General features: G+C 44.0%; 1 protein-coding gene across 25 annotated transcripts in view; it reads left to right on the top strand.

Moving 5' to 3' along the window:
- Nucleotides 1–23,176, top strand: part of LOC138503201 (mucin-2-like) — a 1,598,433-nt gene that overhangs the window by 1,444,360 nt on the left and 130,897 nt on the right. For all 25 annotated transcript variants that reach the window (XM_069622774.1, XM_069622776.1, XM_069622767.1 and 22 more), the window contains one exon: nt 11,562–11,804. In XM_069622774.1, coding sequence (XP_069478875.1) covers nt 11,562–11,804 — 243 coding nt within the window. The remainder of the gene's footprint in view (nt 1–11,561; nt 11,805–23,176) is intronic.

The raw sequence follows: 23,176 nt of genomic DNA, 5'->3' as shown, positions 1-23,176 counted from the left end.
CTGAAGGTGTAAAAGTCTCTTCCCATTGGGGAGAACGGCTAAAAAATCACAAGCCTTGTGTTTGATTTTTGAGGGTTTTATTCCTTGTAGCCAGAAAGTGCGCTTAGTGGTTTTCTTTTCCCTCTACCTCTCTCTTGTTAAAATTTGGTTCTCACAAGGTTAGCCAGAGAAAGTAAAAGGGGAGCCCCACAGGGCAAACTTGTAACAATACAAGGGTATATACCAAAGGTTGTCAAAGAGGATAACATTAAAAGGACACAATGGAGAGTCTTAAAAATGACACCCATAAAAATAGTAAAAGGATATTTGAGTGTAGAAAAAGGTTCCCACTCACTGAACTATAGGGGAAAATAATCTACCAGTCCAGCAAAAAGTTCTGGGGTTCTCACAAGTGATGTAGATTTAGCTCTAAAGTTAAAATGGTACCTAACAATGGCTCAGTGTTGCATCATGATCTGGCGTCTCTGAACCTGACTGCCTGGCTCCTACAGAATTCGGTGATATCCTGCTGCCTCAGAGCAGCAAGGACATTCTGGCAAGAGACTGCATGTCTTCCACGCTTGCCTGTTACATGAGTAAATTGACACATTGTTCCTTCTGCTGTACAGCAGGGGGCCTTGATCCTTTCACTGTTCAACCTAAGGATGTCCTGCCTTATCTGCAATCCTTGGCTATTTCAAGCCTGGCTCATTCCTCTATCAAAGTGCACCATGCGGCTATCTTACGCTATACTCACTCCTCTTCCACGACTTCCCTGTGGTCCCACCGCTTGATCAAGGAGTTCCTCAGGGGACTGTTCCATTCCTTCCCACTGGTCCGACGGTCAGCCCCAGCCTAGGAGCTGAATGTCATCCTCTCGAGACTCATGAAACCTCCCTTTGACACTAGCATAAAGCCTCTCTCAAGCTCTTGTCCTGGAAGACTGCTCTGCTGTTTGCATTGGCTAGGCGGGTTTTGCGAGATGCAAGCCTTTTCCTGCAAACCCTGCTACTTGAATATCCACAAGTCTAATGTTGTGCTGCGCACTAACCCTTCGTTTGTGCCTAAGTTTCCTTCGACGTTCCTCCTCAATGAACCAGTGTGCTTCCTGTTTTCTTAGGTTCACCTTTTTCATCCGCGGAACACTCTATGGTGCAAGCTTTGAAATATTACATCTCCCGCACAAAGTCATTCCAGGGGACCTCTCTGCTATTTGAGACTTTTAGTCCCTCTGGGATGGTAAAAGGCACTTTCCAAGTCATTCATTGTGATGTGGATTTCCTCCTGCATCTCCAGCTGTCATCCACAGGCTGGCAGGCCCCGGGCTCATTCTATAAGGGGCGTTGACGACACAACAGCTTTCATCTCTGCGGTTCCCCTGCTGGGCATTTGCAGGGCTGCGACCATGAGGACTGTGCACACCTCTACAATGTTTTACTGTGCAGACAGGGATTTGATGGCCAGGGTTGGCCAGGCTCATCTGCTTAACCTTTTTGCATAAGGTGAATGTATCCTGCGGTAAGTATTTTGGTTATGTGTTACTGCTTTGTAATCTATTCATACTGCTTTTGACACTATGAATGATTCAATGCTGGAGAAGACATGTTACTTACCTGTAACTCATGTTCTCCAACATTGGTATCTTTCATAGATTCACATGTGTCCCTCCAACCTACCCCGCTTAAGGCTCTTCTTGGCCCATATTGCCAATTTACGTGCGCTATGTATGCCAAATCTTAAAATGGCCTTGATGGGTCGAGATAAGGGAAACCTTTCTGTTGGCTGTGGGCAATATAACGCACAAATGGCTATACTGGAGCACCAAAGTGATTACAGTTTCAGTTTTCAAAAATAAACTTCTATGTGTTACTGAGGATTCTCAGCCTGAGGAAGGGGAATATGTATGCTGGAAAACAGGAGTTACAGATTCCATCTCTGACATACTGAGGTCTTTTCCAGGGGATTGGCTATTTTCAAAATTGAACGTTAGCAGGGCTTATCATCGGATTCAGATACAAGTAGCAGGTGAATGGAAGACAGCTTTTGCACTCCTTTTGAGCATTATGAATACATGTTATGCCCTTCGGACTTGTCAGTGTTCCCACCATCTTTCAGCATTTTTAGGACTTTGTCTACTCCAATAGCTGACTACAATCTTTAATAACGTAACATAATAGTATGCCTGGTTAATATAGTGATATTTTCTGCTGCTGTAGCACAACATACTAAACAGGTTCAGGAAGTTCACCATTGCTTAAGACAGCACCACCTTCTGGCTAAGTCTGAAAATGTGTATTTGATCTGTCTTCAGTCCCTTTCTTGGTTTCATTGTGTCGCATGATGGAATAGCTTGTGACCCTAGAAAAGCCAAAGCAATCAGAAACTGGATGCAATCCACATCAGTCAAGGAAGTGCAGCAATTTTGGGTCTGGCAAACATCTACCGGAAATGTACCACAACCATTATGCACTTCCTCAGAAAGGGGAAGTGTTCAAGTGAATGGAAGAGGCCCAGTTGTCGTTTTCTCGCTTGAAGAAAGACTTTACCAGAGCTCTGGTGCTTTGTCACCCGGATACCATTAAGCTGTTTATTCTTGAAGCTGATTCCTCTAACACGGATCTTGGTGGTGTCCTGCTACAAATACAGGAAGAACACCTAGTTGTTTTCCACACTAAAGCATTACACCCAGTGAACTTAATTATTCAGTTCGGGAGAAAGAGCTCTTGGCCCTTAAAAACACATGCCTAGCGTGGAGGCACTTCCTGTTGAGGACTTTATTTCCCATTGAATTTCGTACTGGCCAGAGGAACCTCCATGTTCTACACAACATATTGTACAAATACCCGACAAGCCAAGTGGGCATACTTATTTTCTCAATTCACTTTTCCCCTTTTCTGCAGAGACCCAAGCCCTAGCCAAGAAGCCGTGACCGCTGCATTGCTCTTCAAGAACAAGATGTTCATATACTGCGTAACCTCCTTCTTGGAATAGGTAAGGGAAACCTACAAATCCACCCATAAGAGTGAGTTACTATGATCATTAAAGAAGAAGCAAGGCTTGTATTTTAAGGAAATCTCTTATACTGACTACCGATCTTCAGGAACAAGTCTTTTAAGACAAGTAGGATTTGGGGTTCCTACAGGGGGCATTTGTAAATCTGGTACACATGTGTTTTTCAATGCATTGTTCGAATGTGGTGCCTGGTTACTAGGTGTGTCCTTTTCATTAATGGATAGATAGCTCAGGCACATTATCACTGCTTCTCTTTGTGGCTTACGACAGCTGATTTGCTGTGGTAATTGTTAAGGTTTCATAGCTTTCTGGCTTGACCGCTCCTTGGTAGATCCTCAAAAAAGTAAGGACTGTCACAAGGAAGACAGACAAAGGGGTAATGGATGATTACTTACCAGCAATCTTCATTACTCTTAGTCCTAGAATTCCTCGTCACAGTCCTAATCCCCCATCCCCCACCTTGTGGTAAACCAGCTTGGTATTGAACAGAATGTGGTGTGGGAGGGTTTTATAAGTTACCCAATAGTGTAAAGCAAAAAGATTAGCAAACATAGAAGAAAGACTATCGCAGGGCCTCAGTCTTTCTTCTTATGTTTTGGAAAGGGTAGCTAGTAGTGTCTGTTTGAAGGAGCTGGCGCCTCAAGTAAGTAATGACTGTGATGAGGAAGACAGACAAAGGGGTAATGGAATAATAGGCCTGTAAAGGAATGACATAAGATTCAATTTATTCTGTTGATCAGAATCACGTTGATTAATTTGCAAATGATCTCAAAATGAAAAAATGACTGCGAAAGGTATTGTAGTCTCCAAATACTAATTATAATTATTTTGTTTTACCTGTAATCAATAAAGCAAAAGAGTTTGATTTCCTCAGGCAGGTTCACAGCCTCTTAGTGTGCCTTGATTCTGTGAGGAAATCCCTAGATGAAAGAATCCAGGTGGCCCTTGTGGATTAACAAGTGGGTGTTTCCTGTTCTCTGCACTTGAGGACAGGAAACAGAGAAGTTTACTAAGACTAAGAGAAGCCGTCAGCAAAGGAACGAAGGGCTGGAATCTCTGTTTCTCTTGCTCGCTTTCGTGCGCTGTCTGAGACACACTCCACTCAAATTACATTTGAAACTGCATTTTGAAACTTAGGCCTCTCTCTCACTATACAGGACCCTCTAAGTATACTCCACTGTATTGAAACCGCATCTGAAATTACATTTGAAATTGCATTTGAAACTTAGGCTTCTCTCCCACTATACAGGGCCCTCTAAGTATACTCCACTGGATTGAAACCGCATCTGAAATTACATTTGAAATTGCATTGAAACTTGACCTCTCTGCCTCTATACAGGACCCTCTAAGTATACTTACCTATATTGAAACTACATCTGAAATTGCATTGAAACTTAGGCCTCTCTCCCAATACACAGGACTCTCGAATCTTGGCGTGCTCTCCTGTAATATACTGCACTCTGAAACCTAGGCCTCTCCACCTCAATACAGGCCCTCAGGTCCAGTTGTACTCCCAGGTGTACTCCCCTGTATCAACGCACACTGTGAGGCCTGAGCCTCTACCTCACTGTGCAGGACTCTCAAGCCTGGGTGTCACCTCCCGCACAAAGGTGCATTGTAAAACCTAGGCCTCTCCAACTACACAAAACTCACATCTAGTTGTGCTCTCCTGTTCCACTTCACCTAGGTATACCTCCCTCTGTCTGAACTGCACTGTGAAACCCGGGCCTCCCTGCCATTATACTCGAATGACAATCCTAGGTGTCCCCACCTCCATCTCATACCCTAAACCTGCTAGACTGTGAGTCGGAGCCTCCCCCGCTATCCAAGTACTCGTGTCTGGGTGTTCAATTACTGCCTAGGTCTTCCCAGTCTAGATGCTCATCTAGGTGTGCTCTTCTGTACCACTACACCTAGGTGTACCTCCCTGTGCCTGAACTGCACTGTGAAACCCGTTCCTCCCCGCCATTATACACGAAAGACAATCCTAGTTGTCCCCTCCTCTATCTCATACCCTAAACCTGCTACACTGTGAGGCCGGAGCCATCCCTGCTATCCAGGTATTCCTGTCTAGGTGTTCAATTGCTGCCTAGGTGTTCCAAGTCTAGGTGTTCAACTGCTGCTGTCCAAGCTGAGAGGCCTGAACCTTCCTCCCAATATCTAGGCGTCTTAAAATGGGGCATTCATTACCACCAACGTCCCTCATACCTAAATCTCCCCTGTCACCCAGGCGTCCCCAACCTGACACCTGATGACTTCCTGCCATCTGCGAAGCCAAAAACCCTTTCCTGATAGCTAGATGTCCCATTCTTGATCACTGCCTGCCTTGCAGAACCAGACCTACCCACTACTGTCCAAGGATCAGAAATCAAGCTGTTCAATGATCTTTTGGCTCCCGCCGAAACCTACATCGCTTCGGACATCTGACACCCCACACCCAAGAATACAATCTCATTGTAAACCACCCGTAAAATTCTAAGCCCTCCACCTCTTGCTTCTCGGTAGTCGGGGTATTCAGTACCTTCTACAATTGAACCCTAGGAACTTGACACCCAGAACACCCAGCAAGCACCAAAGCCAGTAACTACTACCATAATCCCGACCCCAGTTACCTGCACCAATAGCCCTTATCAAGATGCCCCACCCTACAACGTACAATACCCCCCAGGACAGCCCTCCCTGTTGTAAGAGAAACACCCTTACCCAACTGACTGAACAAAGACACACCCTCGAAAACATCCAGATGGAACACCTTAAGGGGATTAAAATCAACACTATCCTGGCACGACACACCTACAGCTGTAAACTGCACGTATAAACACAACACCCAGACTAACCCTTTCACCAAAGACCCAAAATGCCCCGACGCAGAATTCGACGCAGACAAAGAGGAAAGGAACATGATACAAATAATACTGATACACAAGCTCAACCGCCACCAACAGAAGACACCTTCAATACAGAACGCATCATGCAAAATAATACAATCGACAGAACAAATATCACAAGAGAAAAATCCTTATACCTTAGACCGTACCTCGCAACAACTAAGGAGCCTAGATACTTCAACGACACCAACATTTCCACACAGATAAAAAAAAACCACCCGAACAACACAACAAAAGAAGAGTGGAGCGCAAGAAGAGAATGGGATGACGCCAACCCCCTTACTCCCTACATCACAAGAACAGAAGGGCACTATCGATACCCACATCAAATGACAAGGGATGAAGAAACAATAGAAGTCAGCAACCCAATTATCAATCTCACAGACCGATTCAATGACAAAGCCGCCTTCACAGAATCTCAACCGCTCGGAGCCAACATAAAAGCACCTCAACTGAACACCCACAAATCAAAACTGGGACCAACAAATAAACCAAATGACACCAAAAAGGTCCACTGCAATCTAATTAGTGCAAGATCAATGTCCAAACACGCAACCGAAATCGACACCCTTTTTGTATCCGCAACATGGTTAGATGACAACTACAAGATCACCCTCAATAACTGCCTACCCGATACCTTCAAGTGCATCCAAGTAAGCAGGAAAACCAAAAGAGGTAGTGGACTGGCAATCACCCACAAGGAACACTTGTAAATTAAAGCGGAAGACCCACTAAACATCAACAAATGCGAATCCCTAATCATACTTCTATCAACAAATCCCAGAACAAACCTGAAATTCATACTGGTATACAGGCCACCAACATACGATGCAGCCTTCGTAGACAACTTCATAGAAGCAATCACCAACCTAGTTATCGACCAGAACCACCTGATTATCCTCAGAGACTTCAACATCTGGTTTGATGAAGAAACCACAACCTCACAAAAATCTCTTACCAGCCAGCTAACAACAATGAAACTACATCAGCTGGTCAATGGTCAAAGGAGCAACCCACATGGCAGGATATTCACTAGATGCAATCTTCACCAACAGGAAACTAATTACCACGGCACCACCGATTTAGATCCTCTGGAGCGACCACCCCATCATCCCCTTACTAATCACACTGCCCTCCCCAATAACCAAGAAACAAGAAAAGCAACCGATCATCATGAAAAGAGACTGAAAAACCATAAAAAACTTCAATTTAACGGAACGACTGGAGTTCACCAAACCACAAACAACAACCATGGGCAAGGCTGACCTAGACACTAAAATAGATATACTTCACAACTGGATCACCACAACAATCGACGAAATCACCAAAGAAAAACCTCTCAATCCATCCCGCAAAAGAGCAACAGCAAAATGGTTCACCCCACTACTAGGCGCCATGAAAAGGAAAAAACCTAAACTAGAACTAGAATGGAGGATCAATAAAGACTGTGGAAAAAAATGCAAACTTCAACAACATACCCATTCACACAAAAACGATATACAAACAGGAAATACTACGACAACAGAATCCTCAAAGCATCAAACACCCAAAAAGAACTATTTAAAATCATAAACTAAATAAAAAACCACCCGCTGTAACAACGCTCCAATACCACCGAAGAAATTATGCAATGATCTCTCAGACCACTTCAAAAAAAAAAAAACATGACCATCCAACAGACCATACAAAACAGACCATGCAACCACAACACTGAAAACAACCACGATGCAAGAAACATCAGAACAAACTCTGAAACTTTACACGCATATCAGTGGAGACTTTCTTCAAAATGGTAAATCAAAGCAATATATCAGGCTCCCCTGCGGATTCCTGCCCCTGTGACATCTACAAATCAATCCTCTCACAAGGAACACCAATGGAATACCACAGGAATGTCCTCAACCAATGGATCTCAACAGGGCGAGTGCCACAAGCCTTCAAATCATCATACATCAAACCACTCCTCAAGGTTACAGCAGGAAACGTAGAGGACCTCTCCAACTACAGACCCACCTCCAACATCCCCTACCCGGCTATAATTCTGGAAAAACATATATATAGAACAACCCGAGAATTCATAGAAGAACACCACCTATTAAACCAGGCACAAGTAGGCTTCAGACCGATGAGAGGTACAGAAACAGCACTTATTTCAATCTGGGATGATCTGAAGACAAATGCAGACTCAAACAACAGCACTGCTCTGATACTCTTAGACCTCTTTGCGGCATTCAACACAGTATACCATGACATCCTCATCATGAGATTGGAAGAATTTGGAATCACTGACAACGCCTTACTTTGGATCAGATCCTTCATAACAAACAGAACAGAAATTATATGGATGAAACCTTACAAATCAAGCCCATGAGAATCATCATGCTGGGTCCCACAAAGATCATCCTTCTCGCCACTACTATTCAACATCTACCTGTTACAACTAATTAAAATCATCGATAGTCATGTCCTCACCTGTTACAACTACACTTATGACACAGAAATGATCTGTAAAATACAAGACTCACAAGAAGACAACTCAAGACTAGAGAACTGCCTTTGTGAAATATACATCTGGATGAGCTTAAACTACTTCAAACTCAACCCAGGCAGGCAAAACAGAAATAATGATCATCACAAAAAACGGAGAAGACGACCTCTACATCCCATGGCCAAAAGAACTGGGTGAAACCCCAGCCCCATCATCGATTGTAAAAAACCTGGGAGTCCACAAGTAAACGCCCTAACCAAGAAATGCTTCTTTCTCCTGCGAGTGGCTAAAAGGATCCTACCATTCCTCTCATTCACCAACAAAACAACTATCATCATTGCTCTCATCATGTCTAGATTAGACTACGCCAACAGCTTATATCTAGGCATGCCTGAACGACTTCTAAATAAACTCCAACGCATACAAAATGCGGTGGCCAGACTGCTCCTTAAACTACCTCGAAGAGAACACATCACACCAGTGCTGAAAACACTACACTGGCTACCAATCAAACAACAGATCAAGTTCAAATCAATGTAATCCACGACCAAGATGTAGAGTTCCTTAGAAGAAAACTAAACGCACACCACACTACAAGGCCACTCTGATCCAGCAGCGACATCCGTTTGGAACCCAAATCATACAACAAGAGAAAACTCAGAGGATCCCTTTTCTCTCACCTCGCCCCGAAAACCTGAAACGAATTACCAAAAAAAATATGGAACACAAAAGATCACCTACAATTCAGGAAACTCCTCAAATCATGGCTGTTCACCCCATAACCAGAACGAATGCCCTAAGGACATACACAGCGGAACTAGGCTGAGAGAGGAACCTATCCCGATTCCCTAAGCCATCGACCCTTAAAAGAAGTAAGGATACACAGATCTACAACATATCCACTTATCAATTAAAAGATAAACCACACCCAATCATATCAAAGAACATCCACAGATCAATCGGGAAGAAAGGCAAGGTATGAACTAGCAATAACACCTTGCCCACCTCGTAAACACAGGCAGCAATGGACTACTGACAGTAAATAGATAGAAAGGAGCAGGTGAATGGTAATATAACACCACTATCGAACTAGGGGATGATGCTCGCCTAATCGGGTAATAAGCCCGATAACTTTGCTAGGAACCAGTCTCTCCAAAGCCGTAGAAACTAGACAGTCAGTAAAGCAAGAGAAGAATATACCTACCCAGTATGACAACCGGAAACATAATACAAAGCTACAAGGATTAAGAGACATATAACCCACTAACCAAAACCTCAAATTTCAGCATACTTAATTCACAGAAAAACCCACACAACCACTTCTCTCACAGCAAACCGCACGAACTTCAGCACACTGCAACAACATACAATCAACGCGTAGATCGCAACAACAGCACATGAGGACTCGATCCTATATTCACACCCTAGCTCATCGCACAGTGAAAACAGAACTGAAGCTGCCAACAGGGCACCAACTTCTCACTTTCCTATGCCCTCTTCACCCACTAACCCCCCCACCGCTTTGTTTACAGATCCTCCTGAGCACCTGGAGACAACTCCTTTGGTGACGGTGCGCTATATAAATACCTTTAACATTAACATAAACACTTTCTCTCTGTCTCACACGCACACACACACAGTTTCTCCAACACTCACCCTATATTTTGATAGCCTAGTTCAAAGTAAGGAAATACTCTGTCTCACTATTAACTAAAATAAAGCTGAGCATGGCATGACGTAGAACAAACTCTTAATAATCTTTTATCATGAAGGTGCCAGGCCTTTTTACTGTACCAGTTTCACGACTCCGTTCCCATACCTTCCACTACCAAGAACATTCACCGTTACACACAGTCTTTTTTTGACTATGCCCCTTTGGGCTCCTGCTTGGCAGTCACAGAAGTACAATTCTGAAGTTTGACCTGGAGTACAATGTATAGGGACGCCCAGGCAAATAAGCCACCAAACTTCAAGGTTTGCCTGAACACACTCTCAAGCCCCTCATGCAACAAACATTACATGGTGTAGTAATTTGCAATTCTGCAAATCTGCTTTGAAATTACAATCCAATTATCAAAACCCTTTAGGACATATCCACCTCCTCCATTTTGTAGAACCATTATCGATCTAACTGCAGGTTTGGCTTGCACCCATTCTATCACAAACCATACCTCTCAACTCACACGCTTTTGGCGGATGTCAACTACCCTGAAAGCAGCTCTCTCACCCGCCAATATCTCTACCCGCCCATAAAAATCAATGGGCTTTCACCCGCCAAAACAAAATTGGGTGTTTTTATTCGACCTGGAGCCAAAAAACGTTGAGAGCAACGCAACAAATTCTTCCCCTGCTGCATCACTCACGCTCTTTGTTCGTAGCATCTATTTCCCACTCTCCCATTCTCTTATCTGACACTCATTTTCTTTCCTCCAGCAGACTAAGGTTGGATACCCCTGGTGCAGGCACAGTACGACACTTCATGGGCAAGCCTAGGCTCGCTGATTTTACTACGGTGGTGATTTGGCATAATAACATACCATAACACCCACAATAATGATCTCACACACACCCTCGATGTACATGCCGTCTCTAACACACACACACACAACTCCCTCTCAAGTCCACTCACACCCGCCCTCTATCCCGCACTACCCTACACGCAAACATTTATCAAGGCCCCACTTTAAAGCATGCTCTGTTTGGAGGCAGGCCTATGTGGTTGTTACAACAATGGTGACGGAAAAGGGCCAGTACTGAACTGCATCAGCTTCATCTAACGAGAAGTCCAGTCCAATTGGTTTTTTTTGCCCCTTCACACTGATGGACAACCTATATGTGTTTCTGATTTTGGCAAATATTAGGTCTTTGCTTCAGACTGGGATAAAACATTGCAACTGTATCTGCAACAATGTAATACAAATAGTAGCATGAATGAAAAATCTTCTGCTAGAAATAGAATAATTTGAATTTTTAAATTATGAAACGTTCTCATTTTCTGTTTCGGCAAAAACGAAAAATTCAGTGTTTGAAATTTGTTTAATCAGTCGTACCAGATTGTATGCATGACTTGATTTAATAACTGGGTTTTTGCGTGAGCCCCTGCTCGTTGTGTAGGTCCTGATAAAAAGATTCAAGGGGTTTTTCCTTAATTTTTTTCCTTCTATTCATACCTTCTTTGCTTTTCTCTTTGGCAGCGTTCTGCATTCAAATATAAGCTACAGCGCCGGATCAACCAATGGCCACATGGCTGCCTACGTCACAGACTCGTTTACCGTCCCCTACAACGCAACAGAACCCCTGTATGTGGGGACCCCGCTTTATATTGGCATAACTACCGACTTTACTGATGGGGATATTTTTGCTTTAAGGGCCGAACGGTGCGTTGCTACTCCCACCAGTGACGCCTCCATCAAAGATGTGCTTCTCATCAGCAATGGGTAAGACCTGTGCTCTAGATAATATTTTGAAGTGGGAGTATTTTACTCCCTACTTTTTTAAGTGGGGAGTGAAATGATCTTTTAGGGAGTAAAAGAGTTATTCTCAATGACAGTATTTTATAAGTGAGTAGAAATGTGTTTTAATTGGAAAAGGGAAATGTTTTTGCAGTAACTATTTCTTTGCAATTAGCTATTCATGCACATTAAAAGTTACGTGTTTACGGATCATGGAGTAATAATAGTAGTTTCTACTGTGGTACTACGTGCACTACAGGTCCGAGTGTTTACCTGTTTTTTTTTTAACATTTATTTAGTGTGTCATAGTTTAAAAACACATTTCACACATAATTGCACATCTTTACCGAACACGAAAAACTTTGTACACAAAGCCTTCAATGATCAAACTTTCATTACCACAGCTTGACATTTTTAAAACACATTATAAAAAGACTATAAAATCTATAAATAAGTATTTTTCATAATCCTCCTTCATCTATTCATCTACAAAGAGGCTTTTCAAAACCGTAGTTGCTGCTAAAACAATATTCACATATTTGCCTCTAAAAAGCTGGTTCCACAAAGCCTCTTGATCTATAGGTTTAGATTGCTCTACAATTTTCCCAAACATCAGTTTTCTTAACTCTCCTAATTTTTCTAACTTTTGAAAGTCTACTAACATGTGTCTCAATGTCTGTTTGGTCCATCTCTTCACAAAATCTACATCCACTGGCCTATTTGCCTATTGTTAGGGAGTAATAGGGGTCGATTCACCCCTCATATGTAGGGCTGGGTAAGACACACTGTTAACAAGCAGCATTCATTCTGTTTACAAGTGTCCTAGTCTTTTATAAAACGTCACTTTTTTATCATTTTGTTGAATTGAAATAGAGTATGGTGTTTACCCCACCTTTGAGAGAACTTAACATTACACATTGTAATCAGTTAATTACACACCTGAACTTAGATTGTTTCAATGAGTCTCTCTGGCTGTCTTCACTAGTGGGAAAGATGTACAGTAACAAAGTATAGATTTTCATCACTAGCAGTATCTGCCACCAATCTAGCTATTGCTCTCTCTCTCTCTCTCTCTCCCTCTCCTTCTCTCTCTCTCTCTCTCTCTCTCTATTTCTCTCTTTCTCTCTCTCTCTCTCTATTTCTCTCTTTCTCTCTCTCTCTCTCTCTTTCTCTCTCTCTCTCCCTCTCTCTCACTCTCTCTCGCTCTTTCTCTCTCTCTCTGTCTCTCTCTCTCTCCCTCTCTTTCTCTCTCTCTCTTTCTCTCTCTCTCCCTCTACTTCTCTCTCTCTCTCTCCCTCTCCCTCTCCTTCTCTCTCTCTCTCTCTTTCTCTCTCTCTCTTTCTCTCTCTCTCTCCCTCTCTCTCTCGCTCTTTCTCTCTCTCTGTCTCTCTCTCTCTCCCTCTCTCTTTCTCTCTCTCTTTCTCTCTCTCTCCCTCTCCTTCTCTCTCTCTCTCTCTCTCTCTCCCTCTCCTTCTCTCTCTCTCTCTGTATATGTGTTTGTGGATTCTCATTGTACCGATATATCTCAGAGTCAAGTACGACCAACGTTGTATACAAATACGTTTTTTTTAAAAATATTCAAAATCTCTCAGTTCATCTCGCTAAATCAACATAAGATTCAAACAAATTTGACATTTTTAATGTCCCTCAGTTCTTCTCACTTGGTCAACATACGATTCAAACACATCTGTTTGGTAGGTAACAAGTCAGTTTCTTTAAGTAAATCAATTGATATGATATGATAGTTTATTTATATAGCGCCTATACACAATAAATGTGTTTCAAAGCGCTTCAAGGAGGGAGAGGGACATAGGAAAATACAGTTCATTCAGTAAAAGTCCTTGAAGCAATACAGAATGTGAAAATAACTATCATAATAGGCCTGTCAACATTTCTGATAGTGCAAGTGCATAGAACATGTAAGGCAGGAGGTAATGGATAGGAAGGTGAACAAAGCAAGCAGTAACATTACTATGTCTGACGACAATTTACGCAGTGCAGGTAAAGAAGAGGCGGGGTGGGAGGGGGGGCAAGGGGACGGAGGGGGAAGGAGAACAAGGCACGCTACTAAGCAAAAATGACGGTGACAAATTTGAAGAGCAGGGGAGGCGGAGAGGGGGAGAACAAGGGGGGAGGAGGGGAGACAGACAAGCTGCTATCAAGAGTCAAGGAACAGATGATAGGAGTAAGTGCTAGGAGGGTGAAGTCAGAGAGGAGGGAGAATGAAGATGGGGGAGTAGGAAGGTAGTGGAAGAGGATGGAAGTGAAGGAGGGGGGAAGGGAAGGAGGCAGGAAGGGGGGTGAAACTCAGAGCAAACGAGGGGGGGAGCAAGCAGGGGGGCACACAGACACTCACGGAGGGGCAGGGGGGCACACAGACACTCACGGAGGGGCAGGGGGGCACACAGACACTCACGCAGGGGCAGGCGATCTGGCGTACCGCGGTGGACAGCGGTAGACAGGGCCTTTGTTGTGGGCCTTCGACAGTGTGGCCGGCTCCCGCCTCCCGGTTGCAGCCATTGGCTAAAGGGGGCAAAGGCAACGAATGGGAGAGGGAGGCAGGAGCTGGTCCAGAAGATGGAAGCAACATTCACAATGAAACAGAAAAACGGCCATCTTGGAAGGCATGATGGTAACAGGCAAGTCAATTGCTCTAATAATGTCTACCCAAGTGGGTAATGCAAGGAGTGCGGAAATGCACAACAAACAAAGCAAAGTATGCACGCACGATGGAAAGGTGCATTTTGACACAATTTGCAGCGTCGCTCGTCACATCACAAATGAAATTTCCAAATTGCACATTCCTTACCCCTATTGAAGCGCATCAGTATTGGCAGTCCAGCGCAGGTGGAGGGTAATGGGGAGCAGAGGGAAGGGGCTCATCCAGGTCGGGAAAGGAAAGTGAGAAGGGTGGATGGAGGGAGGGCCTCAATACTCTCATCTTGGGGCTTTATTCACTTTCCCAAAACAAAATGCCCTGTCAAATCACAATGCTCAATTCACTGAAGCAATAATAATTGTTCATTTAATAATTGCTAATTTATAACGCCTTTAATACCAACGAGTGGTTTCTAAGCGCAGGATCGGGATTCAAACCTGTGTAGCGCTGCGCTGTCTTGCTTCCAAGACAAACGGGTTGTCCCTGAGCTATCCTTCCTACCCATATTGTGTGGAGAAATATTGTGTAAAGTACGTACACCCATTCTACTATTTCCAAATTAAACCCAAAGCTTAAATCAATAAAGCAATCATATGCACAAAATCACAGCATCAAAGGACTAAAAGACCAGACTTGCACAGTATTCAATCAAGCCAAAACCCATTTCATCTTAAAATATCATAATGCTTTTAAGGTGTCGCTCAGAGGTCACACCCCCTGCAACGCCTGGCATGGCTTCACCAAAAGAAACATCCCTGGCTTTTGGGCAAACAGCGTATATATAGGGTTCGCTGCTTGTAAATCCCCCTTACAATAAATGCTGTCACTTGGTGGGAAAATCTCCTGCTTCTTACTCTTATTTGGAGGTACCTTCCCTCAGCTTGCTTCCAAACTATCAAGTATCGGCTTCCGGCCCATTTATCTCTAACGGCTTCAAGCTCAATTATCTACAGGCCCTAAATGTCCCTAATTCAAGGACCCAACATCACAAGTTGTTTTGTCTTTAGCCTTTAAGCAAGATGCTGTTTATTTCTCTAGCATAGGAAATGAAGCGTATTTGATTTCACTGCCTACTCATTATAGCTATATGTTATGTGTATGCATATAGGGTTAATGTACGGGCCTGCTCAAAACTACATATGTATGTATGCATGCTACTATATGATATGATCAAGCTTTCAAGCCACTTAGCGCTCTGCCATATTAAGGGCCTCATTCACAGACGTGTTTTATGATGGTGCAATCCCATAGGAAAACGCTCTGTGAATCAGGCCCTAAGTGTTACATACATGATATGATATGGCATTTATAACGCGCCTATACACAAGTGTTTCAAGGCGCGACAAGGCAAGGGGGTGAACAAAGAGAGGACAGACAATGATCCTAGTAGGCCAGGTGTCATTCAGATCATGCAAGTGCATGGGAAGGGGGGAAAGGAAAAGTGCGAGGGGGGAAGGTAGAGGGGAAAGTGCAGTACATGGGAAGTGGAATAAATAAGATAAATAAAACACATAAAACAGCCAGCTGGTGGCAAGTGCAAGGAAGTGCAGACAAAGTGCTGGAAAGGGGACTGAAGGGATACAGAAAACGGTCCCCAAGTGAAGAGGTTGCCAGGGAGGTAGTGCAGGTGGGCAATTGACGGGGCCTGGACCAGAGATCAGAAAAGGGTGGCCAGATAACCAGTGCAATTTCAGTCAGGAATTCAGCAAGGGAGTTCCAGAGAGAGGCCCCTGCCGAAGAGAGTGATCTGCCACCAACTCGTTGCTTGGAGAAGTGACTGACCCTGAGGGAGTTGGAGGCAGATGAGCGAAGAGCTCGAGAAGGAAGATATTTAGGAATAGAGAGTTGAAGGCATTGCGGCCCCAGACCCCAGAAGGCATTGTGTACAATGCAGAGGGTTTTAAATTTAATCCTCGTAGCCACTGGGAGCCAGTGCAGAGATTTCAGTCCTGGAGAGATACGATCCCTGGGCTTGTTGCCAAGGACAAGTCTCGCAGTCCTGTTCTGGATAACTTGCAGAGGGCGGAGAGTGGAGGCAGGCAGATTTAGATAGATGCTGTTACAGTAGTCCAGCTTGGAGAGAACCAGGGCTCTGGAGACAGTGAGCTTCTGGGGGAAGGATACCAAAGGAAGAATACCTCTAAGGAGGTACATGAATGAATAAATGCTAACACAGAAACCCAATTATCACTATGAATCTCACTATGAATCTGTGACACTACTAAAACTGTCTTGCTAAGTAACTACTTTTCAATACAATGCTAATATAGACCTTTAGGAGCCCCTTTGAGCATTAATGCGCTTTGAGTGTACTTTTGCTGTTTATAGCACTACTGTTGCTATTCTAAATATTGCAGTCTAGACTGCCCTTAAGCATGTATCACACTACTTGCTCTCTCCCTTAAGTTAAGGGCACTACATTCTATTAGGCCGTTTAAAGCCAATGCTAGTTCTACTATTATGAATGGATATTCTGAAACGATATGGTGTCTCACCTGGGGTGAAATACCATGACAGAAATGGAAAGTTACTGGAAGAGTGAAAGGAGGATTACTGTGGGAGAAGGTGTGGGTGGAGTATAGATTAATAGTGTAAAGAGGGGAGAGTTGTAGTGTGGAGAGTAGAGAGTAATAGTGTGGTGAGGGGAGAGTGAGTGGTAATAAAAAGTGGAGACGAGTAGGAGTATGAGAGAGAACATCAGTTGGAAAGAGTGACCGGGAGAGACAAAGGAGAGTGAGAGGAAGGAAGGGAGACACAGGTTATAACATCAGAGCAACTAATACAAGACGGACCAAGTGAGACCTGAGTTTTGGGAAGGCACCTCTTCTATTATTGTTGTGGAACCTAGATTAGGATTCACCTAGATTATTCCCAGAGGGGGAGAGAGAGAGAGAGAGAGAGAGAGAGAGAGTTTCCTGCCTGTCAGATCATCAGTTCATCAGTGTCAGAGAGCCTCTCCTATGGACCTCATTCCTCCATTCACCCTCTTTTTCGAAACCCATCTCTCTCCCTGAACCTCTCTGCTCCTGAACGTCTTCCCCCACCTCCATCAGTCTCTCCTCTACACTGCTGTCTCCCCTCCACTGTTCTCACTATGTACTCTTCTTTCACCCTCTGTGCTTTCGCTCCAGAACAAGCAACAAACCTTCACTTTGCCTTTAGCCCTCTTTCCTTCACCCTCTGGCCTCTCCTCTTGCCTTGAGATTATTTTCCCTCCCTGTACCTCGTTTCTTCCAGCAGTCCTATTTCTCACTGCAACCTTCTTTCTTCCTGCTCCCTCTCTCTACCTGCATTCATCTCTCTCTACCTGCACCCATTTCTCAACCAGCAGAACACCTTCGTCCTTGTGCACCCCTCCTTTCTCCTGGAACACTCTCTGCCTGTACTGTAAGGAAGGCATGGAATCACACAGTGAAGACAGACACACATGATCACAGCTCAAGGGTGTTTATTGAACTTAAAATTGGTTGATTTACTGCCTATCTAAACCTAAAGCTAAGGATGGGAGCAAGCTATGACCAACACATAATAATAGCACAGTCCTAGTCAAGTCTTGTCAAATAAAAGGGCCTATACTAATAAAGCAATTGCCAATCCTTACTTCTAAATACAAAAGGGTGTGGGACAATAGTGTATGCAAAAACGAAAGTGTCCAAGAAATAATATGTCAGGATGGTTGAGCAGTTGGCGTCCCTTCCCCACGTTCTCAAAATGGGGCAAGGCGGCATACTTGAGCTTTGCACACACTCTGGCTTCTCGGCCGCGAGGATACAGTTCAAAGCACAGATATCAGGGCCTTCTGCTAAAGCCTCTTCAATAACAGTCTCTTACTGCAGAGGGTCTACCGTAACAAAGTCTCAAAGTTCCAATCGTAGAAGGATTTTCACATGCACAAGTTCTCGCTTTCAATGTTCATCTTGGGTCTCCCTCTTCATGTTGAGACCCCCTTTTTGACACACTATTCACACTTGATCTCCCTTGTTCGTGCTCGATGTTAGGGAAAATTCTCTTATAAGGCTAATTTCCCACACCTAGTGAGTCCCCCAGCAGCTTTGCTGGATTTTTGGGGTTTGTTTTTTTCTCCTGCTAAAAGTGAGACTCTTTTCCTCCCACTCTTAGGCATTATTTGAGTGTCTTTGACTCTGTGTGTGCTTATGGGCTATGGGGCTTTTCTTTCTACTCCATAGGGTATCATCTATTTTTATGTGTGTGTTACACAGCACCCTCAGTGCAGTAACACAGGGGTGTCATAGTGACCCCCAAACATAGACTCCATACCCTGGGACTTACTACTGTCTCCCAGGGCATGTAAAGTCACCATTGGAAATTGTGAACAGAACCAGTAAAAACCATCATATTGTGGAAGTACTGGAAGGGGTTAATTATATTGCCCATGGGTCTGTTTTCAAGGGGGCACTGTCCAGTCCCCCCTTGTCGAGTTTCTGGCTGGTGGAAGTGGTTACCACCAAAATATTCCACCGGAATATACTCTATGGGATTTTCCCATTGATTTTAAACACACCACTTTTGGTGCAATGTTAAAGATACCGCCAGTTTATTTATTTAATATTAAATTCACGGTTGGGTCTTTTTGCCAGAACTCTTTTCTAAAATGGCATTCGTGTCCGTCTCTGTAACTCTGACCAAGGTCAAGCCCTTTGTTCCTCTTTTTGGCGGGCTTCTCCACAGAAGCCCTCCAAATGGTGCCACTCTGTCTGGGTTCCACAGGAGGTGTGGAGGGGGGAATTGGCACCCTGGACTGCGTTGCCAAGGCAACCCAAGTCGCACTCTACTCTGATTGGCCCAGTGGTGAGCCGCCCGGCTCACCACTTAGCATGTGTAATTGACAGCTAAGCTGATGAATGGGGGTTTTTCTGCATAAAAGCAGGGCCTTTGGGACTGGAACTTCAGAAGTCGCCACAGGACCTAAGAATCCGAAGAGGGAAGAAGCTGAGCCATCTGCAATGACGACACCACCGGTGAAGCCCTGCTGCAACTACCTCACCACTTTCCCAACGACAAGAGAAGATCTTCTGCTGGGCGAGTCTTCTTCCCCTGAGCTGGTGGGGCCAACCAGTTCATCCTTTCCACCTTCCAAAGACGTCTCTTTGTCGAATCGCCCGTGACAAAAACCCCGGCAGCCGAATAGCCAAGCTTCACCACTTTGACCGCGAATAAAAGGACTGCTCCTTTTATTGACGAACTCCGCGGCTGGTTTCATCCCAGTGCAGTGCAACGACTCCACGTTTCCTCCTCGACGAGATCCTCTCTTCGGTTCATAGTGATAATTTCGACTACAAAAATGTCGAAAGTCAAAATTTCGAAAAAAAAAATGTCGAAAAAAAAAATGTCGACTTTTTTTTTCAATGCATTTTTTTTCGAAATGGGGGGTTCCCCCCCAACCCCCCTTTTTTAAATTTTTTTAAAATTTTTCCCTTTTTTTAACTCCCGAACCCCTAAAATAAATATATAATTAAAAAAAACAAAAGTCGACATTTTTTTTTTCGACATTTTTTTGTCGACATTTTTGTCTGTCGACATTTTTCTTTCGAAATTATGACTGCCCATCCCTCTCTTACCCTGGTCGAAACAATGAACTGCAACCACTGCCAGGAACAATTGCCACCGCTGGAGCTTCTTCTCTGTTTAAGGTACTGTGTCCTGCCTGACCTCCCTTTCTTCGGTTTGCCCAAGGTGACCCTTAAATCCTTGGCTTGCCAACTGGGTTGGCCCCAGACCTCCTAACTTTACCTTCTTGAATCGCCCCAACTTCTTTTGAACATTCTGCAAAGACTTTTAGAGCATTTTTAAACCGTGTGATCCTGGGCACATTTCGCTTTGCTCCCTTTTTAGTGGGCCTGGCCTATGAACTTTGGCTCTACAGTGTATACTGCCTTTATTCCCTTGCTGAGATCTTCTAAAAGTGATGGTACCTGTTTTATTTCTATGCTCTGCCTTTTTCTGTCCCTTTAACTGAACTATTGGAGTGCCATCAGGTTATGCGCTCACATCTGTTTAACAAATCGTGGTGTTCATACTTTACCTGACTGTGTTCTTAACTTGCTTTTGATTTGGAGTGCTAGTATATTGCCTAAAGTGTGTTTTAAATAAATAATTATATACTTTTTATACAAAGCTCTGGTCAGTGTTTGTTTGCTCTACTGTGTTTTAAGCCCTATTGTCTATACCATATATACTGCCCTACTCTTCTTGAGAGAAGTCTGACTGCTCAGCCACAGCTACCAGGTAAATCTGGGTGGTGCGGACTGCTACCAATTGGGTTTACTGCTTACTCCTGTCATCTTAATCTTTTTGCAGTGTTCCCCAGGGGAACTGCACAATATTCTGCCTAACACTGGTGTACAGCGGTGGGGTTTGTATTGAGTATACATTTTAGAGTGCTTCTGATACTTTAGTGCAACTAACCACAAAGCTTAGCACTGTAAAAGCTATTTTTTTAACAAGTCAACTATGGGAAGTTACCGCCAGGAGTCCATTTCTGCAAAAACTGCTGATTGTTTAAGAGTTCTTTGTAGACATGAGGATCTTCCTGTAAAAGGCAAAAAAATTGAACTGATAGAAAGATTGTTAGAGAATCAAAGTCTGGGTAGTGGTTCACAGGAGCCTACCTCCCCAGCAAATGGAAACCACAGTCCTGAGGATATGAATCAACGTGATGATAGTATTGTTGTGGAGTTGGAAGAGGAAGAGGAAACTTCTATAACTGTTCCCACTGGCCCTCTGCCTGCTCTAGCACCTCAAGCTGTGTCTACTGGACCTTTGTCAGGTCCCACATTAAGTCCTGAATTCATTGAACTGGAAAAAATGAGACTTGAATTAGAGTTCAAAAGAATTAGTGCCCAATCTGAACAAAAGCACCAAGAACTAAGGCTCAGAGAAATGGAGCTCAAGCATGAGCTAGAGATGAAGAAATTGTCTGTTGAAAATACTTCTCTCCCCGGATCCTCTAGGAGTTCCAGTCCCAAAAGACCCTGGATGCCTAAAGAGATTGTGGGTATGTATGAACCTAAATTGGATGTGTTGGATTGGTTAGCTATGTTTGAATATAATCATGGGCTCCAGGGCATCTCAGGCAATCACTTGTTTCCTTGGTTGTTCTCTAGGCTCCCCCCTGTTGCATCTGATGTGTTAATGGAGTTGGGGGAGGTGGATAGGATGGACTATGAATGTGTGAAGCTAGCTTTAATAGCTAGATTTGGGAAGACCCCTTCCCAGTACCTTAAGAGGTTTAGGACCCTCAAAAAGCATTATGGTACCCCTTGGGCTACCTGGGTGAGTGAAAGTTTGAAACACTTAGAGGGATGGATTAAGGGTTACAGAGTGAACACTTATGAGGGGGTGAGAAATCTTTTATGTTGGAGTCAATTTATGATGCCTGCTCTCCTGAGCTCAGACAGCACTTGGCTGATTCTAAGGAAATAGATTCCAAGAAGCTAGCTAAGGCTGCTGACTTGTGGGTTGCCAACAGGGCCACTCACAAGGATTCTGGGGTAACTCAGAAAAAGGATGAGGTAAAACAGCCTAAAAAGGACTCCAAAAAGAATTCAAATAATTCCAATTCCAAAGAGGGCCCCAAACAGCACCATAAGGGTAAGCCACATGGGAAACCAAATCAGGCTAGTTTACCTTCTGGTCCCAGACCAGAAGGAGGTCAGAACAAGCCACCATTCCAGAAAGTATTTGGAACATGCTATGTTTGTAAGGCTACTGACCATGTGAAAGGGGATCCCACATATAAGGGCAAACCTTCAGGGGTCCACACTGTCTCCCTAGCCTTCGCTCCAGTGGAGGACGTACCAATGACAAGTGGAAACTTTCTACTACTGGCTGATGATCCCATTGGAGTCTCAGCCAGTGTTTCTTTAGTATCCCTGGGGTTGTGGGAACAACATAATTTAGATGTCTATAATTCTATCCCAGACAATACTAAAGAGTATTATAAGGACAGTGTCCAAGTGAATGGTCAGGAGACCCCTGCCATTAGGGACACTGGAGCCAGCATAACTGTGGTGGATGAATCTTTTTTCAAGGCAGAGGAGGTGGCTAGGGCCCCCAAACACCTCACCAAGTTAGCTGGAGGGCCTGTGCAGATGTGTCCCCAGTTACCAGTTCTCATCCAGTGCAATGATATGACTGTGAAGAGACCTGTCAGTGTACAATGTGAGGTACCAGGAAGGGTTATGTTGGGAAATGACCTGAAAACTCTTGGAGTTGTGTCACATACCCACAGATCTCCTAGTAAAAGGTTACAGGAACTAACCAGACCTGCAAGGGAGAAAACATTGAGAGGTTCTCCTAAGGAGATGATGGAAGAAAAAATCACTCCTACTCCACTGGAGCTACTTACTACTATAGCTGAACAACCAGAAGCAAAGGGGAAACCCAAGACTTCTAGAAGGAAACCAGCAGCAAGCACTCCAGTGCTTCCAAAAAGGACTTCCCCTAGGTTGTCCAAAGTTACACCAGTAACTCCACCTCCAGCTGAGGCTGAGAGGTAGGTACAACCCTGTGTGGTTGAACTAGACTCTGAAGAAGAGCTAGTAGAAGGCCAAGAACTTATTGGAGATCTGGACCCGGCTGACCATCCTGAGCTGCAGTCTTTACTAGCAGAAGGTGGACCCAGCAGGTCAGCTTTTCATAAGGGACAAAGAGAATGTCTCCGCCACCAGGCAGCTTC

The sequence above is a fragment of the Ambystoma mexicanum genome, chromosome 11 (genome assembly GCF_040938575.1).
Source record: "Ambystoma mexicanum isolate Mex_15411 chromosome 11, UKY_AmexF1_1, whole genome shotgun sequence".
Taxonomy (NCBI): domain Eukaryota; kingdom Metazoa; phylum Chordata; class Amphibia; order Caudata; family Ambystomatidae; genus Ambystoma; species Ambystoma mexicanum.
Note: the sequence above shows the minus strand (reverse complement) of the source record. Positions and strands in the feature narration are given on the sequence as shown.